Genomic DNA, 27,445 nt, shown 5'->3' on the forward strand with positions numbered 1-27,445 from the left:
TTCCGGTTCAAGTGTGATACGTTTTGTTGTATGGGGGAAGTCATATAAGCAATGTGAATCAATTTGCAGCTTTTATATATAGATGCTTTGATATTTTATAGCTATTAATTCTTAATACGGTGAAGATGAAATAAGCATATGTTTACAAAAAGAACGTTTGAAATAATAGTAAAAAAGCATGTAATAATAGTAAGACATGTAATAATAATCACAACAATGGCAAAGATAATAATAACAATAATAATAATAAAAATAATAATAATACTATTAATAAATAATACTACTACTAATAATAAGATGAAGACGAAGAATCAACATCAATATCATAATCATAACAATCATAATTAGAATTATAATAATGGCACAATTTCAAGTGACAAAAACATCAGGATAAGGAATGATTTTCGCGAGCATTAATCAAGCACATATTTAAAAAGTGTTACAGTGAAGGTTGCGCTCATAGCAATTATAATGTGTTTATTTTGCGCACGCGCGTCAACCAATAGTACAGAGAGGACGATGTTTTTCAAAGTAAACTCTTTTTAAAAAAAGCTTATTTAACAAAAATGAATACAGATATGTTATATATTGTATATAAGTGTAAAAACATCTCGCAGTTAAACAACGTACTATAATAATATAAGCTACAGGTTGCTACGCCGCTGCGCTATTTACATACGGGTCTTTGCGACCTCGTTTGAGACCGTAAGCAGTTAGAATTGTACATTGCCTCGTGTGAAGATTATCGGTTATGGCAGACGCGTGTGTTCTACAGCGTACATGTTCAAAGTTAATTGGATACTGCTCGACAGATTAAGGTAGGGCAATTTACAGTTGGAAAGTAAGTGATATTACAAAGTACATACATAAGGGTTAAAGGTGTTCGATAGAAGTGAATTGTGAAAAAGACAAGTAAGTGAGAGTTGAGGCATTGGTGTTTATTGTTATTGTTTTGAGAAGTATTAAGAAATAAGTGTTCGGCCTTTACAGCCTATTCTAATGCCTGGTATATTTCTACATTATTACTTTTGTAAAATCTCGAAAGCTGTTTCATTTCTGATATTGATGACGGCGTAATTATTTCATTAAATGTCATGCGCCTTTTTAGTAGGTTTTCTTTATATTGATGCTGTTCTTTATCAAAATAAGGGCATGTCATTAAAAAGAGTCTTTCAGTAACTATTTCGTTTGTGTGACATAGGTTGCAAAGGCATGCATGGAATGGCGTGCCTTCATAGCTGCCAGTTTCTACAGGAAGGAAGTGATTGGCAGTACGGAATTTGAAGATATTTTAGGACTCATCAGGGTAAATTTTGATCAGGTATGGCTCGAACTCATGGTTTCTTTTAAAACTGCTATATATGCGCCCTGTGTTGCTTATGTGTAGTTCAGCGTTTCATGATTGCTTAACTTGATCAATAAGTGTTTGTTTGATTTGTATGTGGATGTTGTTTTGTGTAATTTGTGTTTGGTTTTGCCAGATGTCTGGTCTTCCAACAGATGTTAGGATATCTTTTATCTTATGTATCTATTTGAAGTTTAGATTTGGTTGTGCAAGCATGTATTTATAAATAAGTTGAGATATTTTGCTTTCTTTGTCTGTGATGAGTCTATTCCAGAAAGAGGTCATTGTTGTGTTAACATTAATGCTTAAAGGGTAGCGACCTAATTCACCATATAGAAAGTTGATTGATGTGGATCGGCGGGCTTTAGTGATTTGTCTCATGAAATCTTTGTGAACTTGTTCGAATATTTCTAAATTTTCATATCCAAATATTTCCGAGCCATAAGTAAGTATATGTAGGACAGTATGATCAAATAGTTTAATAGCTAGGTCAATGGGTAGATTTGCATTGTTGACACGATTCCAGAGTAGGTGCATGGCTTTTGAGGCTTGTTCTTTAACATGTTTGCGCGCGTTTAAAAAAGAACCATTGCTTGAGAATGTAACGCCAAGGTAATGATAAGTGCTTGTAATTTCAAGTTGATTATTGCCAAATTTAAAATTTAAGTTTCTTGTTTGTCTTGCACCAAAAATTACAACTTTTGTTTTTGCAATATTTACATTGAGGTACCAGTTTTTGCTATTATTATGTGTTAAGACTGTTTTGCCGGTCAGATGCACCATTCGCGGCAATGACGGTGTCATCTGCAAACAACAGGACCAGAAGCTTAAGCCACGATATTGCAGTATCTGAGTTGATTAGTTCACCCCCAACAGATCCATTTATATGCAGGTGTGAGTGAAGGTCATTTAAGAAAAGTGCGAATAGGACTGGGGATAGATTTTCTCCTTGTCTGACACCTATTTCTGACAAGAAGTACTGGGAGTATTCTCCATTAAAGGAAATGCATGATTTTATGTTTCTGTACATATTTAAAAGGACTCGAAAAAAGTTTCCATTAATTTGAGTGCCAATTATTTTGTGCCAGAGACCAGCTCTCCAAACTTTATCGAACGCCTGAGAAAAATCAATGAAGGCACAAAAGAGGTTTTGTTTGCGTTTTTTAAGAATCTCTATAAATGCATGGAGGGTGAAGATATGGTCTGCGCAAGAGTAACCTCTGTAAAGTGTTTGTAAAAGTATAGTATGCTTGTAGAGGTCGTTTTCGAGTTATATGTCTATTCCGAAAAGTTCATTAGTGTGGTGATCAGGAAGAATGAAGTCTTTTAGTGTCCCTACTCTACTATTGGCATCTCCAGCTATGAAGATATATTTATTGTTATAACAAAATGAGGATAGTTCGTCCTCAATAATCTTAAATTCATCAAGAGAGCAGATACTCGTGTTTTCAGGGGGTATATATATATCGAACCTAGGATGAGGTCTTGGTCAAAACCGGTTAATGTGTTATCAATATTGAGCCATAGAACATAGTCTGTGGAATTTGGTAGGACTTTTACATGTTGGGAAATCTCTTACATAAACACCAATGCCTCCGGATTTTCTCTTATATTCTTTAAAACGGTGCTTATGACCAAATGTACAATTTGGAATGTCTTGAATGTCTGTTTCATTAGCATGGGTTTCAGAGACACAAAATAAATCATCATTTTGTATAAAGTTTTGAATTTCAGGTATAAATAGTCTTTTCTTTAGGCCACTTTCGTTTAAGCAACTTACTTAATATTACTGTTTTTCAGGTTAGAGGCACAATGTCTGCCACCGGGGGCCTAGTAAGCTCTCCCCGGGTTAGGCGTGTTTCTGGATCCAGATGTGTCCCAGGGGCGCTGTATAATCGGTTGAGGCTGCGATGAACTAATTTGTTGGGCTGTTTCCTGCTGGCGGTGTGGGAGTTCCCTGTGAGGTGTATGTGGGCGAGGATTCCTCTTCCTGGAAGGCGATGGCGACTATTGTTTCCGCGGTGTCCTGTGCTCAAATACAGGGGATGGATTTCGCTGGCTACAATCCTGCGATGCAGCTTTGTTTGAGTTGTCGGACTGGGCACAAGGAACTCGTGATATTGCTTGCTGTGTATTTGGTTTGTTTACATTGCTAGCTGAGGCATTCTGTGTGTTTGTAAATAAAAGTTTATGACTTGTTACACGGCTGCCTTTCATGATTGTATCCCAGTTGGGAAAGGCATCGGTGACAACGCGTCCATCCTGGATTATTTTGGCAGGGTATACGATGCTCACCTTGCTGGTCGGGTTCTCTTGTCGTAAGGTCTTGTACTGGGGCCATAATATCTTACATGCATCTACGAGCTCGCGTGGGTAGTCTCTGTTTATATGGAAAAGTGTACCACGGAGCTTTCTGGCGTTCGACAGGATGTATTCAGTGTCACGAAAGTCTGAGCAGTAAATAATGATTGGTCTTGAGGAGCCGTGCCGGAATTTTCCTAGCCTGTGAAATCGAGGGATAGGAGGACATGGGTCGATCTCGAGCTTCTCACTTAGGAAAACCGATATTTTGTGAAAACAATTTTTGTTCCTTTCTTCCGGGATGCAACATATAAGGAGGTTATTTCGGCGGCATCAAGATTCAAGATCTACTGTCTACTGACTTATATTCAAGAAGTTTAATTCGCCGATCACGGTCAGACATTGTTGTTTCTATTGAATTAACTTTGATTTTTAAGTTCAGGCAACTGTCACTCTGTTAGATACGCCTTTCATTTCCTGGAACTACATAGATAGCTTATTATCACGGGAGATATTCTCGTAGTCCGACAGTGTTTTAGACAGTTCGTACTCACTGTTGCTGCCTGTGTTTGCTCGAGGTCACTTCTTCTCCCTTGCGGCCGTCGACCACGACTCGCCATTTGGCTTAAAGTCTCATTGTCCAGCACACCAAAGTATTTATTAGTGGCGAATTGTGATAGATCGTGGAGTTTCGGTGTTCCATGTTGTGAAAATGCTGTAACTTATAGTCTTACACAGTTACATATCACCATTAAATGTTTATTACATTGTTTTTCGTTGTTTTAAATTTTTCACATTGCTTGAAAAAAACTCAGTTAACCGCGCACTCGACCGGAAGAGTATGTAGAGAGTTTGTTTTTAATTGTATTGCTATTTCAGCTGTTTCGAAACACGTTCTTAACTATTACTCATATAAGTGTATCAGTATGAGTCAAACAACTACATGGTTAATTAATGTAATTATCTGGTCCCGAATTCACGATGATCATTAAGAACAACTTATGAAAACTTATTGAAATCATTAACTTTTTCAAGTCCCTGGGAATGAGAGGTCAGCCAACCGGATCCCTCCGTCGGTAAATGTGGGAAGGTCACCGCCAACACCACCGTTACGAATGGAAGTGAGTTCTTCAACAATCGGACCACTGTCGGCCTCCACGACTGCTCCATCAAGTTGCCGTTTATATGCCAGAAGAACCCATTGAGATTAGAGCTGAAAAATGGTATTTACAGAATTTTGAATGAAACAATTATTTCTAATTGTTTTTTTCCCACGAGAACCACGAAGCGTAATTGGAATGGTTACATCGGTGTGCGTTTTACCAACCTCTAAAATACATATTATATGCATATTTTGACGATTTAAAAACCTGCAAATTATAAATCGTTGCAACGCGAAACGATTGAATAATTTGGAGATTTCTGTTGTTGTTATATTTTGTGATACTACGAGGATTGCTTATATTAAGTGTTAAATACATAACTCATTGCATGAGCACGGATGGCCGAGTCGTTTAAGTGATATACTTTTACTCCATGGGTCAGTGGTTCGAGCCCAGCTGAGGGTAACTTTATTTTTCTTTATTCAATTTTATTCTTGTTTTTTACTGGAACTTCTTAGATCCAATGATAAAGGACCAACTAATTGTTTTTAATGAAAATTCAATACTGCTCCAGCAGCTGGAGTTTCACTTCTTTATATTACATTTATTTATATTAAGCATTTAATGACAAACTTAAATACATGGCAAAATCTGTGAAAAGGCCCCTTAAATAAGATAAAACAGTTATATGTCTGATTATTATAGAAATTTTTTTCACTAGGTTATTCCTATTACCGTCCGTATCGATTAGACATTCAATTTTTACATGGATTTAAAACAAACTTGGTTGACGATTCGAAACAGTAAGGTATGTGGCGTTATAAAAATGCTTTAATAGCCGCGACTGATATTTACAGCTTCCTTTTGCGAGACTAATTGGATCGGGAACCAGTTCTTGCCTCTCTGTTATCGGCTATTCACAGACGCCGTGTCCTACGAGGACGCCTTTCAAAGATGTCTTGGCAACGATGCCAGACTAGCTGTCGCCCGGACTGTCAATGAATCCTCTATCGTTGCAAAGGCTTTCGAGTTCTTCAACGCAACTGACCAGTGTAAGGTGTTAAAAAATTATGGTGTTTTACCTTTTTCGACCGACCTTTTTAAATGGCTTTAAAGTTGGTTAGGGTATTCATAAAGGTTGAATTTTCTTTCATTCTTGCTTTATTCAATTATATTAGCTAAACAAAATTTTACAACAACAGAATGTTAATAAAGATTACTGACAGAAAAATCAAATGCACAATTAAAAAAGATTTGCGGACCATATTTTTAAAGATGATAGTGGAAAGAGACATAATATTGGCCTAAGACCCAAACTCAAGATTCGATAACGTTATTATTGGAATAATAAATATGCTGCCTACCACTCCCCATCGGGCCAGTGTGAGTGTTCTTGATCTTTAGTAACCAGGTTAACATGCAATAATTTCATTTAAAGCTGGAATTTTACGTTGTCATCAAATTGATATTGTGCAAGTCTGTCCGTGATCGAAGAGTTTTTCATTCTAATGATAATGATGATGAGGAGGAGGAGGAGGAGGAGGAGGATGAGGAGGGTGATGATGGTGATAATGACGATGATGATGATGATGATGATGATGATGATGATGATGATGATGATGATGATGATGATGATGATAATGATGATGATGATGATGATCATGATCATGATCATGATTATGATGATGATAACACTTTTTTCAGACTTTTCTAACAAGAAAGTGGAGAACCTGTGGGTGGATTTACCAAATCCAAAGTTACACTGTTCCACTTTTAACGTGTTGATGCGGTCTTCATTCCCCATGGACGATTGCTTGTCCCCTAATTTATTCATATGTTCGAAACCAACACGATACTTAGGTAGGATTTGCATGTTCTTATTGGGAATCTGTCTTATATCCCATTAAATGATAATTGTTGAATGTCATAAAACTAATGACTTTAGTTTGTCCGCGTATTTAAGAGTATTCATCGCATCAAAACGACGTGTCACGTGCAAAAGCATGGCTATAGCTAAAAGGTCAAGGCCAAAGTGCAGACTGAAAATCTAAAGCGTGTGTAAACTCTGTATATGGAGACAGTTATGGATATGAAGGTAGATGTTAATGCCCGTTACATAGCTTAATGTATACAACTTCTCCACTCATTATTTAATTTCAAAATAAATGGGCCTTAATTAAAGTGCTATCAAGATGTTGTGGGAAATGTTTTTGACAATTCATGACTGTCACACAAAACCAATTTCTGTATGTAGTGATTTTTTTATAAGCGGCGTTATTCATATCCTAAAGACGATTTTCTAATTTAATTAATATTAGATTTAGTGGACAGAAAATTCATACTTTTAAGTAATGCAAATAATTCCACATGAACGGTTGCATAATAAAGTCCTGTTAGATATAGACGTTCTGCAATGACTTCTGCAATTCGTCCAGACGATGCGAACGCTGAAATAATAGGGCCTTTCCTAAATCAGGACGCTTTGTTAGACTTTGAACCATTCGAACAGTTGCCACTGACATGCAAGTTGAACCGTGCGCTCAAGGATGGGGAAATAGCCTTCCTGGAAACCCCTACAGTGATACTAAATTCGACCAACAAATATGAAATGGTAGTTTGTTGCTTTGATAAAAAGAACGTTTTTAAGTTATCGGGCTGTCCGGTAAGCATAATAGTTGATAGAGTTTTGTTTGGGGCAAAGTTCCATGCCTGGATTTATCAAACAGCCTTAAGACTGTTTTTAATAAAACTAGCTTAATTTATGGAATTCATTTATTTGATTAATTCATATTACACTTCAAGGTTTATGATGTTTGAAGGATAAATAGAGGATATTTGTTGGATTCGGTGAATTATCGATTTTAACTCACGAGTGATCATATAAAATAATATTTTCACGAGTGGCGCAGCCACGAGTGAAAATAAATATTTTCTATGATCACGAGTGATTTAAAACCGATATTCCACCGAATCCAACAAATTGTCTTTATATTTTATGCTTTTTTTCACCGTTTATTTACATTGTTTAAGAGTTTAACTTAAGAATTTCGCTGGGATAATGACGTCATTTCGTCAAAAAATGACGTCATTTCACAGTAGACAGTGAAAATTATCGATAATTTTCACTGTTTATTTTCACTGTTTGAAACAGTGAAATTATCAGGTTTAATTCACTTATATTTCTCTATAAACCGCCGGAAAGCATAAAAAAACTTGCTTTATTAAGTTATCTGATTGTATCATATTAAACGTTAGTGGTGTAGAACAAAATATTAGTTATATTGTTGTTTTCACATAAAACTCATAATTAAATCTTTTAATATTTAAACAATAAAGTTTTTGCAATTCATAATGCAATGTGAAAAAAGAGCATAATCTAATCCAGATAAAACATACTTAAAAAAATCAAGATCGTACCGCGTCCCGATGCTTAAGGGTTCAGTGCGTTTTCTTCATATTGATCTTGAGGTTTACTGGTTACGTTCTACATCATGTAATGACAGACAAATACAATTCTTGAAAGTGTGGTGATGTCTGAAATGTTTGTTAAATGAGTGAGGTAATGTGGCGCACTATAGGTCAAAGAAGCCTCGCTAAAAGGGCTTATAATTCGCGCAAATCCCATGTTAAGTTAAGTCAACCGGCAATTAATTTTTAAATCACTAACCAGGTTTCCCATTTACATACGGTACATCAGAATAAAAGGTAGAAATTAGCCGTTGTTATTTTAGGATAACAGCCAAGTGTCACGTTAAGAATTGTCTAATACTGTGTGTTTGTCGGAATAACAAATATTGCAGATTTCCCTTTCCACGAACACTGCTAGTCACATGATGTTTTCGGATTAAGATTAAACAGTAAGTCGGGAATATTTGCATGTGCCAAACGTACGTGGGACGACTACGTGATGATAATTAAGAAATAATATGTTAAAACATAGCTTGTTTTCACATAGCCTACTTTGATGAATATATGCGAACATATATACAACCAACGTTAAAATGTTTTATTACATCAGCCTTTTACCATAATTTTGAGTTGTTCGCTTGCGAGAAACTAAGGTTAAGAACTAGTTTTGCAAGCCAGATTTGATCGTAACTCGAAACCTGATCACTGCCTGAATACGCGCCGAGAAATTACTCGCGGCATTGTTTCAGTTGTTGAACTGAACTCAGTTACAAATTGCAACATAATATGATTATCGTGTTAAATGTAATAATTTTGTAAGGATCGTTTAAATAAAATGTAAATAAAAAAGCTTTTAGATATAGGTGTCGCGGAAGAGTAAGTTTATGAATGATTAAAAAAAGTCCACTATGTGCTACGTCAGGCAAGTGGTATTTTTGCGCAGCACAGTTCATTCCAAATTTTAGGCCTTTAATAGACGACTGCTGAATAATAATGTGATGTGGAGATTGCAATACACTATCATGCGTCTTTTGCGTAAACTCTTTGATAGCGCTTGACTGATTTCTGGTAGTACAGCGGGAGGGGGGATCGGATATGGCTGGGAAATGTTCGGAGGTTCGCAATAGACTGATCCAGGAATTTGCTCGAGTTTAGAAAATGCCACTTATCACACCGTATTACGCGTCACGTCGATGACAGTGTGTGCCGTCGAAGACAGACAGTTGGACTCGACCGCGACCAACAGGTAGGTTATAAATTCGGTCGGTATAATTATATCACGCAAGTAAGGCCAAAATCATTGCTACGAATATATTGTCCATTAACTGAGGACGCCACCAGGTAATTTTGGAATCGTTGTTCAAGCTTTTAAAGAAATGTGAACGAGTGAAAAGTGACAGTTTCCGAAACATAATTGAAAATGACTAGTTTTTGTTCAAAATATCTCAAGTTTGAAATAAATGACTGGATTTCGCGTTATATACTTACGCATTTATCCTTTGGGAATACGTAAGCCAAATATCCGCCCCTTGAGTTGTTTCATGAACATGTCACAGGCGTCCAAACTGACCCCGTCGAAAAAAAATGATGCCGTAGTAGGCAGATATGTATTTTAAATGATACCAATGATGGCAGAAACGCTGTAGAAGATGTTAACGAAGATGACAGATTGTCAAAATAACTATTTTATTTATTTCTCTCTTCTTTTTTTACTTGTATGCACTATTAAGAAGCGAAACTGTCCTTTGTAATATATTCTCAAGACAGGAAGGTTATGTATGCTGTAGGTGTATGAATATATGTTCAATAACCTTGATTGTGATACCTATATAATATATATAACGGCTATAATATACGGTGTCACTAAGGTGACATCACCGCTCCAAAGAGACGGGAAAACAGAACTTGTATTTTCCGCTCCAAAAAAAAACTCGGTAAAACACAAAATAAGTCTGTTTTACCGTCTTTTTTTGGAGACGGAAAAACACAATCGATATATTGTGCTCACAAGATAATCGGACAATCACAGACGCGGATTATATGGAGGGAACATGATACTATCTTGTTCCCTCAAATTAATCCGCCAATGAAAACGTCCTAAATGCAAGGCTCTTATATAACATAAGATACTACTATTATAATCCGCGTCCTTGATTGGCCGATTATCTTGTGCGCACAATATAGCGATTGTGTTTTCCCGTCTCCAAAAAAAGACGGGAGAACAGACTTATTTTGTGTTTGTTATTTTGTTTGATATAATTATACCGACCGAATTTATAACCTACCTGTTGTTTTCGGTCGAGTCCAAATGCCTGTCTCGACGGCACACTAAGTCATCAACATGACGCGTAATACGGTGTGCTTATCGTACAAACAACGCCGGTCCATTTTATCAACCAATGATAGCTTGAATTAAATAAAAGCGGTTGATACGGTGCGTGTTTTTGAAAGGATTATAAACACACACACAGCCGATTCCTTTTCTGATCAACGGGAGAAAACAAAAAAAACTCAATACCAATTTACTAAGTGATCAATAGAACCATTATTTCATTATGTAAAGCAAAATGTTAAAAGGAAAATGTTTTATTGTAATATGCATATACATTATATTTCATTATGATTCATAATGATACGTAATACGCTGTTAATTGAGAAAAATCGTGACAATCGGAAATAAATTATCCATATCCGCATAACATACATTTTATGCCGTGAATATGCGACTATCAAGTGACAACAACAACAAGAATTTCAACCTTTTTATAAATTAAGTTATTAAAAAAACTTTATTTTTAGTACAAATAATTGAGACGGGTAGAGGAGTTACACGTTAATGTCAATACATGAAAATTAATAAAGATGAAATGGAAAGAAATTAAATGAAGCATTTAATTTCTTTCGAAAATTATTATGAAGAAAATTAATGTGGTTTGCTTGATCACGCAGTTTTTCTTTTAAAACATTCAAATCACACTTTCATAACCGCGTCATGCGAAAATGGGTCTTATTGCGTTTTGGCCAACGTAGCTCAAGCACAGCCTGTGCATTTGCGTAGTCTGATCAGAGGCGCTGCTGTCCGCTATAAAAACACTCAAGGTTTTCTGGTTTCATTATGTATCTTCTTACCACACTGAGACATGCGAAGGCTGGATGGGCTAAAGCTATGATGGGCGCATATGGCATAAGACCCATTTTCGCATGACGCGAGTGTTTTTAAATCTCATTGCGAGTTGTAAAAGATATGTTTTAGCACAATTCATTTCGATGTAAAATTGAATTCAAAAAAGCAAATACAGCAAACTGGCAAATAAAGGATGCCTATTCAGGCGTTCAGGAACGATTTTCAAACGTGCTGACCGAGTACGACAAACATGTGTGGCTTGAGAATTAAACAATTTTCCTCTTAATGTGATACTATGCTATTTCGGTAGTGTTTTTTTCTTGAAAGCAATACTATTTTTATCGATAGTCATTTATGTCTTCCCTGACGATTTAGTGACCGAGTACAGACCCAACCATTCTGCGATAAGAATTTTAACGCGTAATTGTAACTGGGCCACAATTTGTGTCTATGTGTCGTTTGAACATGCAGAGATTAGTCCGGAATTCCATACATTGAACAGTGTTACATCCTTTACGCTGTGCACAGTGATGCAGCCAAATTTCAGGGGATTTCTCCCGAACCAGCCTATAACATATTCAAATGTATTAATTAGTGCCTGTTGGTATTATGTATAGGTCATTTAGGGTGAAAAGCTAGGTAAAACACCTACACTGAAAAAGCGCATGAGTGTTTTATACCGATGTTAAGGTCAGCGACTGGTTGACACCGTGTGAACTACTAGGGTAACAAGTAATGCATAAACAACAAAGTATAGGTCAAGAGCGCTGTCTTTATGACTACCTAATTCATGAGTAAAAAGTGCTGCTCGCAGATTTATTTATTTTTTATTTCCATCAATTATCTTATTGTTTATTTTGAATCGTATATGGTGTCAACTGTTTTGAAAAGGGAATTTCCAGAATGAAATTATATTCTTAGTGTGATAGGTATTGGATATTCCAGCAATATTCATTTAATATGATGCTGATTTCAAATTTTACTTTATATTAACTGCTTCTTTATCACTATAGCATAAATATGATGATGAACAGTGCACACACATCTCGACCTGTGCGTTAATACACACTCTTTATACATGTGAAAGGATTGTGTTCATTTCAAACTTGCCATTTAAAAAACTATACATTTTTTTTAATGAGTTGCGTCTAAGATTATGCAATAGCGAACAACTTCAGTGCCTTCAGCGCTTTGATTCATGTTATGTTGGTCCCTTCCCTGCAATTAAAGATCGCATGAAGGTAATGCTGGTTTCCTGCTTTTGTAGTGGCGTAAACATCACAATTATTATAACGCATTTCATTCGGACCAATAATTTTATTTGAACCTTTTGAATGTAAGTGGCTCTTTAATCATTTTATGTTACAGATGTACCATCTTTTTACGCCGGATGTTTTCGACCACATCACGACGTCTGACGATCCGTATTACGTCAGCCTTTCGCTCGGACATGGTAAGTCAAGATACATTTTTTATGATACATTTTACAGTACTAAACTTAAGCCGGATTGGTGATAAGTTTTTCACCGCATGAACTCGAGTTCGGGACTTCTCGCTATCAGGGCGAGTGCTCTTCAGGGTGAGCTAACCGGGCCGGCCCGCTTGCACAGCTTATCGCCAATACCGCTTAAAGCTGCCACGAAACAGATTGGGAAAATGAAAAAGGAAAAGTAGTGTTTGCAATTTACAAAAATATAATACTATTTAATAGTAAAATACACCGTTTAAACATTATTAAAATTCAAAACTCCCCTATGAAGTCTTGTTAAGTCAGTTTCAAAAGCTTTTAGCTCTTCATGACCCTTTTATTATTGTTATACAATTACCACGTGGCGAAACTATCCTAGCTATTTCACTTCCGGCGTCCACTCACTAACAAAATGACATATTCAAAATGCAAACCAATCGATTGAGAATGAGTTTAGTGTGGTGGATACAGAACCATCTTGTCAAGCGGTAGAACGCCGAATACTTCGATATACGGATGGCACTTCGATAACAGTAATAAAAACTAATCCACACGCGAGAGGTGAGTTCTTCAGTTTATTTTTTTTTTGCATTTATATTTTGTTCATCAGGTTTTCAGTAACGAAGTATTGTTTTGCCGATAAATTGTACAGCACTCGATATTGCACAGAAAGAAAATCGCTGAAGAACGGTGGTTTTTAAGTAAAATAAACAATAATTTCCATCAAAAACCAGCATAAAGTGGATAATCAGTACATATTTCAACAAAATAAATTCTTAGAAATAAACTAACAACGTTTTACTTCTCGAATTAAAAAATAAATATGTATACTAACTTTGCAACATGTTAAACATGTAGTTCACACATTTATTCGAAAAACCTCAAATATTCAAAGAGTCGGATGCTACATTTTCATGGACACTTCTTTAACTGATCATCTCAATAACAATGGCACTACTGTTCCAGACACTTTTTTACAGATTTAATACACTATTTTTTACTCAATCAAAAATGCAAAATTCGCTGTTGAATGCTGTTATACATGTAGTTAGCTTGCAATACATAACAATTTCTGTATTGGCGGAAATTAAAACAAATCAACGAAAATTTGCTTCATTTTTTTATCCCTTCGAATATGGTTATGATTTTGTTTGTCGAGGTATATTAAATTAAGTTATGTTATCTGGGGGTTGAACATCTGACCATATAAGTGTGATTTTTCGATATATTATGTGTGTGTGCGCGCGCGCGTGTTCGTGTGCGCGTGTGCGTGTATGTGTCATACTTAATTTATTTTTACACCGGCGGAAGCACGTTCAAGTACCAACAGCCACCTATTAAAGATATAAAAAAAATCAACGCAAAACATGAGTGTCATTCTTAAGAATAACATAACGAACAAAAACGTCTTCATTATAACAAAAATAGATATGCAACGTTTTTTAGACAAGGCATTATTTTATTACACCAGTACATTATGAGTTACCAGGAGAAACCGTTTCAACTCATTGATGGAATTGTTTGTTGTTACTTCATGTCAGTACACCTCCTGCAACGCTTTAGTGTATTTGATCCAGAACGGTTGCTTGAGAGCTCGATTGGGAAAAGGGAAAAGTATTTTGACCTTATATACATGGGAAAACTAATTGTGATAAATAATTCAATCTATCAGATGAGCTCAGTCTATATGACCATATTTTGCGCAATAATAATTGCTTTCGAGGCACTGCCTAATCCACGCATAATATACGAGCATCAACCATTTTAAATTACGTTATTGGGAGCGAAGCGGTTCCTATAAAGAATGCATCATTATTTATTTATGAAGGTACTAAGATCATTTATTAGATAGCATGTCATGAAATCTTAAACAGCTAAAACTGCAATTGCTCCACAGAAATAAGTATGTTGAATAGTAAATTCATGTTTGAAAACAAACAACACCATTGGTTATATTTCACATGTCTTGGTAAAATAAGTTATGCATTATTGTCCCTTGTGTCGCGCTTGTCTATTCATATTGATTCATATTCAAAATGTTTGTATCCGGATGAAACGCGTGCGGAAAGTCCGGGTTCAATCCCAAAACGAACTAACATTTTTAATGCTATTTAAGATTTGCAGTAATTTTCCCAATTTATTTCAAGTTAGATTAAAAGTCAATTATACACACAAACGAATACATATTTATAAATATTAATACTCTTACTGTTTTATAAGTTATAGGAATAGCAATAATCCAATCTGTAAGCAAACATTCGCAGTCAAATCGCAGTCAAATCATCGAGGGGCTTTTTGTAAAGAGTCGTTTAGTCGGGTAATGTTTGTATTACTATTATATACAACGATGCTTAATTGATTGCCTTTGAGGAGTTTCGTTTTCTTGTAAGATAGTGGTGCTGTATGTATATATTTAATTAATGAAATTAATTAATAATTATTAATAAGGCAGTTTGTTTAATTAATTAGTTCTTTTGTATAAAATTCTCGCTGCAGTATATTTTACTACTTACACAAATTGGGGATGTATACGATTTTAACTATTTCATCTATTCAAATCAAGACAGTAAAATGTCAGTGGTTGAACTTATCTTACGGGAGATATAGCTTAGCCTTAATGTAAACACCAGGGTTCGTGCAGTCAGTAACACTTGTTGTTTATGAACGTTTACCAAGTATCGATAAACGTTTAATGTTTTTTTTTAAAGTAAACGAAAACACTCAGTTACATTAAATTGACCTTAGACAGCCAATTGAGATTTTAAAAAATCGATTTAAAATCCCTACTTGGTTAGAACGTTGTATAAACTTTTAACAGAAAAGATCAGAAAAGTTTCGACTTATGCATAAATACAGTTCATCGCAATAACAGCATACGTTTCAATAAATAACATAACATAAATAATTAATAAGAAAGAACAATTTACAAAAGAATGAAATATATGTTTACGTGAAAATGTCACGAGGATGAGGTTAATACATAGTGACCACATAATGTCAAAACGTAGTTGTAGCAAGTATTATATTATTATGTGCATATGGTCTTTGTGAATTTATTAACTAAGTGTTCAATATTTCTCTGCCAGTACCCGATGCTTATGATCATAGCGATAAATTCAGATGGACTACTGGCTACTATAGTTTCGGAGTGTACAACATTAATCCCCCTGTACCGTACAAAGCGAGCCCACCAGTTCTTGTAAGATATTCAGGTAAGGCGTAATTAAATAAAATATTTAGTTGTTTGTTAACTTATTTTGTATAAAGAAATTTGCAACATCCTCTTTGTGTCGGTATCATCCTGTTTGTTTGGTCGAGTTTAAGTATGTTTGTGTATGCAACATTTAATAATTCCGTTTGTGTGTTTGCCGTTCTTTTCCTGTTGGGCGATAATCTTTCTGTCATTGCATCCGTCAGTATTGATGTTATATTTTTTAGACGAAACGTTCTATTCAAACACAATTTCTTACATGATATATTACAGAAGCCGATCTGTTTATTTACGTCTTCAACCTCAATTTTTACATGAAAACCGATCCAACTGGTGAATTTCGGGTGATTCCTGAAGATGTGAACGAATTTAACCTGATGCTAGGCACTCTAAAACTAAAGTTAATTAGTCATGCCGCAAATTGCATCTTATCCGACTGTGGACTTAACTATCGTTGGAAACAATATGCCGGGAAAATAGAATCAATTAGGTAATAAGTTCAATTACTTTCACGAGATACACGATGGTTTAATAACCAATCATTTTTTGTGTGGTGTTGGTGTTGTTTTTTATTCTTTGTGTATTTTTTGTTAATTAGTTTTGTTGTTATTTTTGGTTATTGCTTTTTGGAGGAGGGGGCACATGGTTGGAGCGCAATCATGAAAACAAATAATTTATCAGATCACTCCTGAATTAAAATATCAGTCTTCTACAGTAACAAACATATTTTTTCCACTTCTTAGGTGCATGAAATTTTTTTTTTTTTTTGCTTTCCTGAACAAGTTAAATATTGTATCCCAAAACTAAGAAAATATCAAATGTTTCTTCCATGACACAGCAACGGCACAGTGAAGTTCCGTTTGTTCGTATGGCCGCCGTCCTCCCGGCTGGTATCAACATTGGAGATGTACCAAACTGTGCTGCGAAGCCTTAATATATCATTGCTGAACGCCATCGTGTTTCGATCTCAATATATATTTTTCGAAGGTTCATCATACATTTTATGGAACAACACATCTTTAGTCCTACGAAGCACCAGTAAGCTTTGTTTTCATGTATTTAGAAAAAATCTTAAAAGGCGGATTAGTTAAATCCGACATCCGTTGGAGACTGTATTTCTTTAAAGTACGCGATGATTATATAATTACTGCCGACTACTATTAATTTTCAAAACGTGGTTACGTTCGGAGTATAAGATTATGTTAACAAGTTTGATTTATTTCAACATAAACAATGTGTATTGTTCGATGAGCTCTGAATTTCCACATTTCATTATTAAGTTTTATCGGTATTCTAACAATGTATTTGTAGCTTACAAACTTATATGCAGCTTTGGTAATTGTTTGTCGTTCATTAAAACTCTTAGTACTTCGCTGGTTTTTTTAATAAATATTTTCAGTCGCATGTTCGAGGCTTGAGGTAGAAGTGGACTCGAAGGTGTTAACATTCTCGGTTACACGCATAGGAGTGATGGGATACAGCCGGGAGAGATGTTATCTAGGTAGAGTGTAGGGGACTTTTAACCTAAAGCTTATAGATAAAATTCACGGTTACAAGTTTAAGAAAGAGAGGATACAGAAATGAGACGTGTTATCCAAGTAGAGTGTAGGAGAGATCTAACATAAGAATTCAGATAAAATTCCCGATACACGCATAGGAGAGAGAGGATAAAGAAATGAGACGTGTTATCCAGGTAGAGGGTATGGGAGAATTAACATAAGGCTTCCAGATGAAATGCCCGGTTACAAGCATACGAGATATGGGATACAGTCGGGAGAGGTGTTTTCCAGGTAGAGGGTAGAAGAGAGTTAACATAACATTTCCGGTCATGGCTCGGTAGGACAAACACTTTTTTAGACATAGGCTCAACCGTCTAATTGGAGGTTTCAAACACAAACTCATACGCGATTTTATCACTCTATACAAAAGCTCTGTAGCGATTGAAATACTTAACTTCTAATTCGAGACACCTGCAAAAGCTCACCCGGACATAAGCTCACATGTAAACACGTCGCCGGCGATGGCACGTTTCTCAAAAAATCAAGCCAGTAAGATATTAGCCTTATATTACCGCTAATTAAAATGGAGAGTCAAATTAAAATTGTCAGTTTTAATAAGGACATAAATAATGAAATCGTGTCTAAGCCGTTGTATTGCCGCTTTCAAATTTCGGTAGAGCGTTTGTCACAGTTGGTAAAATCACGGGAGAGCTTTTCTCCGGAGTTGTTAGATAATTGGAGAACTTTTGTTCTGGAAAGAAGGGTAGTACAATCACGAAGGAGCTTTTGCCCGGGGTGATAAAATGAAGGAAAATATTTTCCCCAAGGTAGTGAAATCGAAGGCGAGCTTTTGTCCGGGGTATTTTAATCACATGACAGCTATTTTGCGGGGTAGAACAGCAATGTTAGAACTAATATCGGGGTAGTAAAATTACTTGAGATTTAATATCCGGACTAGTAGAATCACTGAAGAGTTTATATCCAGGGTAGTAAAACCGCATGGGAGCTGTTGTATGCTCCCTCTAATTTCATGGTTGAGCTCAAATTCGGGACAGCTTTTGTCCGGACACCGTCGTGATTTTCTAATCAGACATAACAGAAAATAACAGAAATTGCATTGAGACTTGAACATAGTACATTGTCTTCGTTATGAAAATAGTTCTACAACAAAGATCATATGATCACAAGTAACTGACGCATAGTAATGATTTACCATTGTAAAATTATTTATAAAATCGAATCAATTAACATAAAGTTAAAAAAAAAAGTGTTAATGAAAAATTACCTTCTGTGAAGCCTTATTAACGTTCAACATTCATTGTTTAACGCAGAGCTTATTTAAGATACATGTAAACCGGTAATGATCGTTTTTTGCATGAGTTCATAGGTTCTTAAAATCTAAATACCAATGGACGTGGGTAATATTTTGAGTTAAAGCGTTTTCTGCTTAAGGAAAAAACATATTCAAATAAGAATAAATAGTGTTCGCCTTATATACCATTTTAGTCGCAGAATAAACAAGGCATTTCTTCTTGTCAATTGCGATATCAACCATTCTGCTCGGTTTGGATTCTTAAATGAAGCACTGAGATTCTAAGTCAAGAAATAAACATACTTAAACTTCTAAATAATAATTCAAATGTATACATTTGTGGTATTTTTATATCCAACGAGCAGGACTTTATAATGACCTTACACATACTTGTTTAAAACCATTAATTACTCTATTTTTAAAGTCGCTATTTTTCATGGACACATAGTTATATAAAATCGTCTGTATGTTTGATACATTGTTTTTATTTCCCTTCCGCAAATCAGTGTATGCTTCTTTAAACACTGTTTGCAAAGTTATGTTATCACTGTATGCAACCTTCAGCCATTTTTTTCAATTTACATAATTTTTCATTAGTAAGGGGAATCTATAATGTTCGCCATATATTCCGGCTATGCATATGTTAATCCTAACCTGCAATTCACGCTTACAGACCTTAAGATGTATATCAAAATACTTAAACAGGGGAATGCAAAATAGGAGTCACAAAAGACTCAAATGAGTGACTCAAGAGTTTAGCTTTGAAGTCAAATGAACTGCATTCACACAACTATGCATTTAAAGCTGCTAACATGTTTACATTACGATATTATATATTACAATATAGGTTTCAAATATTTAAAAAAAACGCAACATTCGTTCACATTTATTGTGGGTTGGCTATTGAAGATCCAATGGTGCGTAAGGAGCAATCACACAAGGTTATGGAATTCCAAAAACTTAAGTACAGCGCTTATGTAAGCAATTGAGTCGAGTTACTATTAATTCCTTTGTCTTTCCTTCAACAGACATATCATCAACAAACAAGACTATCTGAACAATATGATCAATATTCAAGCCAGACCGTATTTCATTTTGAACATATTTTCATAGAAAATAGACAGACCTTTTATTTGAAGTGCACAATGTGCATCGTCAACATCACATTTGGTTGGTATTGATATATCAGCATGTAAACGCGCAGCAAACACGCGGCAACACATTTGAATGCGTACAAAAAATGTATATTGAAGTACCGTGGATGAACAATTGGTTGATTGCAGAAATTGTGCATACTTTTTGTAATATATCAGGCAAGGCTAATAATATAACGGCGCAAGGCTTACCGAGCCGTTAATTTATTCGTGCTGAGCCTGATATATTCCAAAAAGATCAGGCAGGAACCTGTTTTTCTGTTTATCAAACCTCTACGTCCCCGATTTTGAACAAATTATGAAAGAAAACGCTAAAAAAATACCAGTCTCGCGCTACCATGGTTCTAAGCCTCGCATGATAAACTTGATCTTTATAACAAACTCACATAATATTCTCTATATATTTCTTAAGTGTACACAAATTGCATGTTGAGATCGTTTTATCCCCATAGCCCAGAAATAATTCCAAACACGACAGGGTGACACTGTGCATTGCTTTAACCTAATAGTGTTTCTAATTTAAAATGTAGATGTATCTTAAACACATAGCGAGTTTGAAATTAATCCGGCTTTAATTAATTGATATTTATTTAAAAAATAATTGGTTATAATTTGAATAACTGAATTCTGATTCTATAATCATTGACTTAATACATTGATATAGCAAGAAATATTATTGGCCATTCGAAGGTACGTAAGCCGGGTTGTTTCTATTGTTTTATTGTAGAGACGCTGATGTATGAATTTTTTTTTAATGATTTTAGACAAGAGGTTAAACACGGCGTATGAACACAAGTATAAACCCCGTGATCAAACCATGGCACCCTCCCGTATGCCTGTTCGAATCTCGTCAATTAAGGAAAGCTGTTTTCCAAATCATGATACACGAATATCGTCTGCTTTTATCCAAAAGTGCGACTTTGCGCTTAACCAATTTTGGATTATTTTGTTTGCATTTAAATTGAATACTCTAATATCAATTTTGATTCGATCGATTTTCGAATATTCAAATATTCATTCCCATTCCTAAAAAATGTTAAGGCCAAGAAATCTATGTTTATTACGTATCATACAGTATTAATTAGAAATAAGAACACTTTAATGATATGTATGAGCCGCCGTATGCGAAAATTGGGCCAGCGTATCCCTAGTCTAGTCCGCACAAACACGCACTTTTGTGAGAAGCTACGTTTTCCGCAATAAGGTCGGCAATTTTCTTTTATGTCATAAACGGGCATGGTAGCTCCTAACTAGTCTAGCGAATGCACAGGCTTGCCTGGAGCTACGCTGGCCGCAAAAGGCATAAACCCATTTTCTCAAATGACTTGCAGACAACCAAGCCCTGGCGACTGCTGACTGCACCGGTAGTTACGAGACAGGGGCCGTCTGGCAGAATATCCTGCTGTCCCCTGCCTGCGGGACCGTGCCAGAATACAATCAGTCTAGTAGCACCAATAGCCTTCATGAGCTCTCCAAGGTACAACTGTTTGCATTTTGTTTATACGGAGCACAAGGTCCGCATAAAAGGTTATGGCTTGTGGGGCGAACTACTTCACTATTTAATGAATTGTATAAAACGAAGGGCATTTTTGTAAATGCAACCCCTAACATCTAGGGTTTTATCCTGTTTTCGTGTCCCTTACCTGATTTTTTTCCCAGATGTATTCACAAAATATTTATATGTATATACAAATAATTCTTAACGTAAGACTTTATATATAAATATATTTATAAAAAAGCATGTTCATAATATGACAGTTAAATACATTACGAGAAACATGACAACGACAAGAGTTTACCAAATATAGTGTCAATGTAACTGATTAATGTGTATTTAGGCATGTCGAATAATCCATGTGGTTCCCTAAACTCTTTGATTTATAGTGAATTTCTTTTTCTTTTTTTGTGTGCATATTTCTTCGATAAAAACTGTGTTTGCATAGTATTTATACTATTTTAGAAATAATTAAATTTTATTTTGTCGAGCCCATAAACGTGACAACACGTGCGTCATAATTAAGTTTGCGAATTTTATTTTGTACTATTCTCTGAGAACTGTCAATAGCCCATTATCTTAGTCGTGTATTTAGGCACTCTTTAAATGAGCCACGTTATAAAAATGATGGGTGCTTTGCCATATGAGCCCAGGGTAGCTCCAGACCAACCTGAGAATAAGCCCATTCTGGTCAGAAACCACCCTGTCCACTATAAGATCCACAGTCATGCAAGTTTTCGTGGTCTCAGTAGCGGTCAGCGTAGCACCTGTACAGAGTTCGCGAATGCGCAGGTTGGTCTGGAGATACCCTGGCTGCTTATGACATAAGACTCATTGTTGCATGATGTGGCCCAATAAGTTGTGTTATTACTGGCATAATTTTCTGTTTTAGCGTGTGTTTGCACAAATGTTAACGGAAATGTTCAAATTAGAAACGTATTAGATTGGTGAAACATCAATTTGTTAATATTAAGTGTCATATGTTTTTGCAAAGCCTTAAAGCCTTTTCACACATTTTGGCAAGTATTGAAATTTGTCAGTAAATGCTTAATATTGATAAATGTAAACGTTTGATCTAAAATGCTCCAGTAAAAAACAAGAATAAAATTAAAGATAGAAAAAGTAACACTCAACTTGGCTCGAACCACTGACACCGGGAGTAAAAGTCTATCGCTTAAACCACTCGACCATCCGTGCTTATATAGAGAGAGATGAATTTTATACTTTATATAAGCAATCCTCGTAGGATCACAAAATATAACGGCAACAACAGAACTCTCCAAATTATTCAATTGTTTCGTGTTGCACCGCTTTATAATTTTCAGGATTTAAAATCGTCAAAAATGCATAAAATAGATATTTTAGAGCATGGTAAATGTTCAGTATTACTGTTTCCTCACAAATATCATAACTACAACGAAAATGCGCGAATCTGACACAATTGGTTTTTAATTGTGTCAATTTACCAAAACGTGAAAAGACCCCTTTAAATGTCATTCAGTACAACTAATATATTGCACGTTATATTGAGCAAATGAAAAACTACTGCAGTCGACTCATTCATTCAAATTATCATACTTACCACTGCATTTGTTTCAGACCACAATGGACGATAGTAACTACGTAGACATTCTACGGAGCACCGTCAATCTTACGTTTCCCGATGTCAACGTCACGGAGGCTGACGTTATATACACGGCGGACATACTGAGTAACTTCCTGGATACAACCTTAAAGAGGAACGAAACGGTAATGTTGATACTACGTTGTTCTTCGTTTCTGTGATATTGCGTATGTGGTTTATGCAGTGTTCGGGTTACCATAAAATTGCATTAAGTCCGTAGAATTCGGTGCCTAAAAATATGTTATGTCCCAAACAGATAGTGTTGACTCCGATACTTCGATCAAATTATTTACATTAAGTTATGTTGTTTTATGTATTTGATCAACTACCTAATAAATTAATATACTTAATACATCAAAAGTTAGTAGAAGTTATTCAAAAAAATGCAGATGTCACCTTATTTTAACTTCCACTTTGCAATGGCTGAGTCGTTTTCATTAATGATAGCTTACTGTTCAGCTCACCTCACGGTGAATTAATGGGACAATTTTGTCAGGTGTCCGTCCCTCCGTGACATGACATGCGTGCGTCTTCTGACTTTTTTCCTCAAACGATATTCAATTGACCGAAATTTCACAGGAATGTTTCTTGGGTTCTCCGCTATAAAAAAATCAGCTTGTTTCGGTCCATTGATAATTTGATTTATGGGGACCAATAAGGGTTTTAAACATGAAATGGTGATGAAAACATAAACAATATTCTTCTCGGAAACCACAAGGCCCAAATGTTAATGTTTCGGCAAGAACCATCGCATTGTTTCAATTATGCTACTCTGTTTAAAACTGGACCTGTTTTGTGCGTCATCAGTTTGAAACAGATATATATGGGGGAATACCGTTAAATATCTTCTTATAGGAAACCGCAAAGCCAAGCCAAGGGCTTTATTAGGATGTCTTCTATCATGTTAAATCTAATTTTACCCTGGTATCAAATCTGGCCCCGCCCCGGAGGCACTAGTTTTACATATCCGTATATAGGGAAAACCTTTCATCATGTTCTTGTCTAAAACCACAATGCTCAATGCTGTCATGTTTGGTATATTACATCATCTGCTGTAGGTGCTCTACAAAGTTTGTTAAAATAATTAACAGGGGTCTAAACTGGCTACTGTTATAGGCAATACCTGTAAAGATCTCATTCTATGATACCACAAAGCCCAAAGCTTTCATATTCGGTTTGTGGTATCATTTAGAGATCATCTACACATTTTGTTAAAGTAAAGCCCCTTGGACCAACCTGGCTCCGCTTCGGGGTCACTATTTTAATATTGATTTACATATGAAATACTTTTCGATCTCTTAGATATAAATGCCTGGCACTACACAGCTAAAGTTTTTTAAATCTGGTATGTAGCATCAACTAGTAGTTTTCCTCATATTTTTATTTGATTATTCTCCTTGAGTCAAAACTTGCCCGCCCTGTGGGTTACCAGTTTTCAATTGACTTGCATTAGGAAAAACGTTAAGGTAAAGTATTTTCTGAGACCCAAAAGCCCAATTCTTTCTATTTCGGTGCGTAACATCATCTAGAGGTCATATGCAAAGTGTGTTCAAATAGTGCCCCTGAGATAAAAACTTGGCTCGCCCAGTAAATAATCAGTTTTACATAGACTGATATATGGAATGTCTTGGTACATCTTGTTTATTCCGCAATGTAAACACTGTTACGTTGGGTAAAGAGCGTCATATGGAGGTCCTTAACAAAATTTGTTCTTATTTTTCCCCTCGGGTAAAAACTGAGCTCTCATGGGGGTCACCAGTTTTAAATAGATTAAGGTGGTGTAGCCAGCGATGCTTTTATATTTTGTATGTTTAATCATCTAGAAGTTACGTTAAAATTGTGCCACTTCGTTCAAAGCTAACTTTGGTTCGGTCAAAGTTGAAAAGGCCAGGGTCGCATTTTGAAAACAAACGAATAGAAACATGTATTTTTTTTAATTATCATCAACAAGAATGACCAGAACTACGTTTTTTTACATAAGATATGCTATCCGGTGTAAATAGTCCTTAAAATGACGTGTTTATAGATTTTCGTATTTTGGAGAAAAACTTCATTATATGAATTGACTAACACAACTGTAAATAAAAGAAAACACAATTATGATTATGATTTGGAACAAATATGATATATATCCCTGATGTTCGAACCCCGCCCTCAAAATACAAAAGTAAGCACGTTACCACAACACCACGCAGGCATGGAATTGAGTATAACTCTATTTGGTATTACCAGCGTTACAAAGGCTTTATAATTATTTCGACTTCGATTAATGATCACACATAAATTAACAGATATGTCAAACATTTATCTTAGTCGGAAGTGTTGTTTTTCCTTTTCTTGAATTTATTCATGCATTGTATTTTGAATCCAGAACATTATTTGGAATCAATATTGTGCCAAGCTCTGAACAATTTCTTTTAAAATAATGATAAATTATTATATGGTTGTTATTATATCATGTAGCAGTTATAGAGGTCACCTTTCAAATAAGACAATGTCTTGGACAACTATTCTAGCCACAATGTGCTCTTGGTTAGCTATTGGAATACCGTATTGACATTCGTCTGTTATTGAGTGCGTGCTTGCGTGTAAACGTTTCCTTCACAAGACATCTTTTCCTTAACTGCTTGACATATTTCCATTGATCTTAAAAGGAATTGTCCTTGTGTGAACCTTTTTACCATTGTTTAAGGTCACAGGGCCAAACATTCATTTAAAAAATGAAAACGTTTAAAGATATCATCTGAAAGCCCATTACCCAGAGGTTAAATGTATGGAATGCGACACTGTTATGTAGTCCTCTTAAAAGTTTGTTTAAATCATCATATCGGGTCAACGTGCGCCCCGCCAAGGAGGAAACTTATATGTCAAATCTTCTTCAGCGAAACTGCCAGGAACGTTTGTTTATAGCTATTTCAAAACATCGTATAGTGATCCTATGCCATGTTTAGCTTAAATCATGCCCTTGGGGTGAAATTAAGCACCGCCTTTATATGTGTATATAATAAATTATGTCAAAATCTTCTCATTTGAAACCGCATGGACCGGTAGTTTCTTATTTATTATATATTATTGTATATTGATCATCTTCCAAGCTTGTTTAAAGCATGCCAAATGCGTTAAATGTAGCCCCACCCTTGGGATAACTTGTTTTCCTTATATATGTGTATACTGAACTCTTTTAGAAACATCAGTGTATTCGCACGTGCCGATGGTTTGGTTTTTATTATATAACAACGTAGAATGATCCTCTTCTAAGTTTGTTCTAATCATGCACAAGCCATTGAGGAAACTGGTTTTTCTTATACGTATAAAGTGACAACTTGGAAAGTCTTCTCTGATATTGCCAGGTCCAGAGGTCTGGTATGTATGTACTATTAATCGTATAGTGGTTCTCACCAAGTTAGATAAAACCATGCTCATGTGGTCTTAATTTGCTCCACCCGAAGCTTGCATGTGTATATAGACTTTATATCATATTATTAGCGAAATAAAAGAACATATCTCATAGATGTAATATTTTGTATGCAATATCAGAAAATGGTCCTCTACTAAAATTGTTCAAATTCAAAATCAGGTTTCGAAATTTAACACAATTGTGTAACGGTGCGATATTTAAAAATAGTGGTTTAGTTAGAAGCATATTTTCAAATTATAACCTTGTCAAAAGTAGCCCCACACCGTGGGTCTTTAGTATTATACCACTTAGCTTAATTTTCAGTGAGTGGACGTTTAAGAAACCCCAGGATCATATTGTTTGAGAGTGAATTGGGATCATGTTCATTTTAAGTTAGTTTTGACTAATAAACTCTACAATTTTTTAAGCGTCCCACATATGCGACACTGAATGAATGCTTGCGTCCTTCGCAAAATGATTGCGTAATTAGATACGTTTACAGCGAACACGCGAACACTGGTTAATTTTAATGATAAATTGCCTATGCAACTTTTTGTCGTCCAGATATAAGTACGGTTTTTAAAGCTTAAAGTGTACTGAATGAACATGAAGTATACCTCAGAACCGTGTATTTTTTTTTTTTAACTAACCATTTGACACCACAAACTAAAAATTATAACAGGATATTAGAAGGATTTGCCGCAACGGAAATTCATGAAATCAAATAACCATATCTGAATTTTCAAATTCAAATTTCGCCCGCGATGTTCATTTTCCGCACAATCGATTTTTGTTTTTGTTGAGCGTTTTTATACTGCATTTGTTAATGCCTACATTTGTTACGATATTTAATGGTTATTTTCCGTAAAACTGATGATTGTAGACAATGGGCGTGTTAAGCTGTTTGGTCGTGTCTTAAACGAAGAATCATTGTCAACTATTTCTTTAGAATATTGAGTTAAATATTTTTGCTTTTGATTTGTTGCCACTGCTTCTGAATAGAA

General features: G+C 35.4%; 1 protein-coding gene across 1 annotated transcript in view; it reads left to right on the forward strand.

Moving 5' to 3' along the window:
- Positions 1-7,162: 7,162 nt before the first annotated feature.
- The window catches only part of LOC127840517 (adhesion G-protein coupled receptor G6-like), a 39,933-nt gene continuing 19,650 nt past the window's right edge, over positions 7,163-27,445 (forward strand). The window contains exons 1-8 of the mRNA XM_052368932.1: positions 7,163-7,360; positions 12,650-12,734; positions 15,836-15,961; positions 16,234-16,450; positions 16,799-16,998; positions 17,360-17,461; positions 21,257-21,402; positions 23,020-23,169. Of these exons, the coding sequence (XP_052224892.1) occupies positions 7,163-7,360; positions 12,650-12,734; positions 15,836-15,961; positions 16,234-16,450; positions 16,799-16,998; positions 17,360-17,461; positions 21,257-21,402; positions 23,020-23,169 (1,224 nt within the window). The remainder of the gene's footprint in view (positions 7,361-12,649; positions 12,735-15,835; positions 15,962-16,233; positions 16,451-16,798; positions 16,999-17,359; positions 17,462-21,256; positions 21,403-23,019; positions 23,170-27,445) is intronic.

This window comes from Dreissena polymorpha, chromosome 8, assembly GCF_020536995.1.
Source record: "Dreissena polymorpha isolate Duluth1 chromosome 8, UMN_Dpol_1.0, whole genome shotgun sequence".
In the NCBI taxonomy this organism is placed as follows: domain Eukaryota; kingdom Metazoa; phylum Mollusca; class Bivalvia; order Myida; family Dreissenidae; genus Dreissena; species Dreissena polymorpha.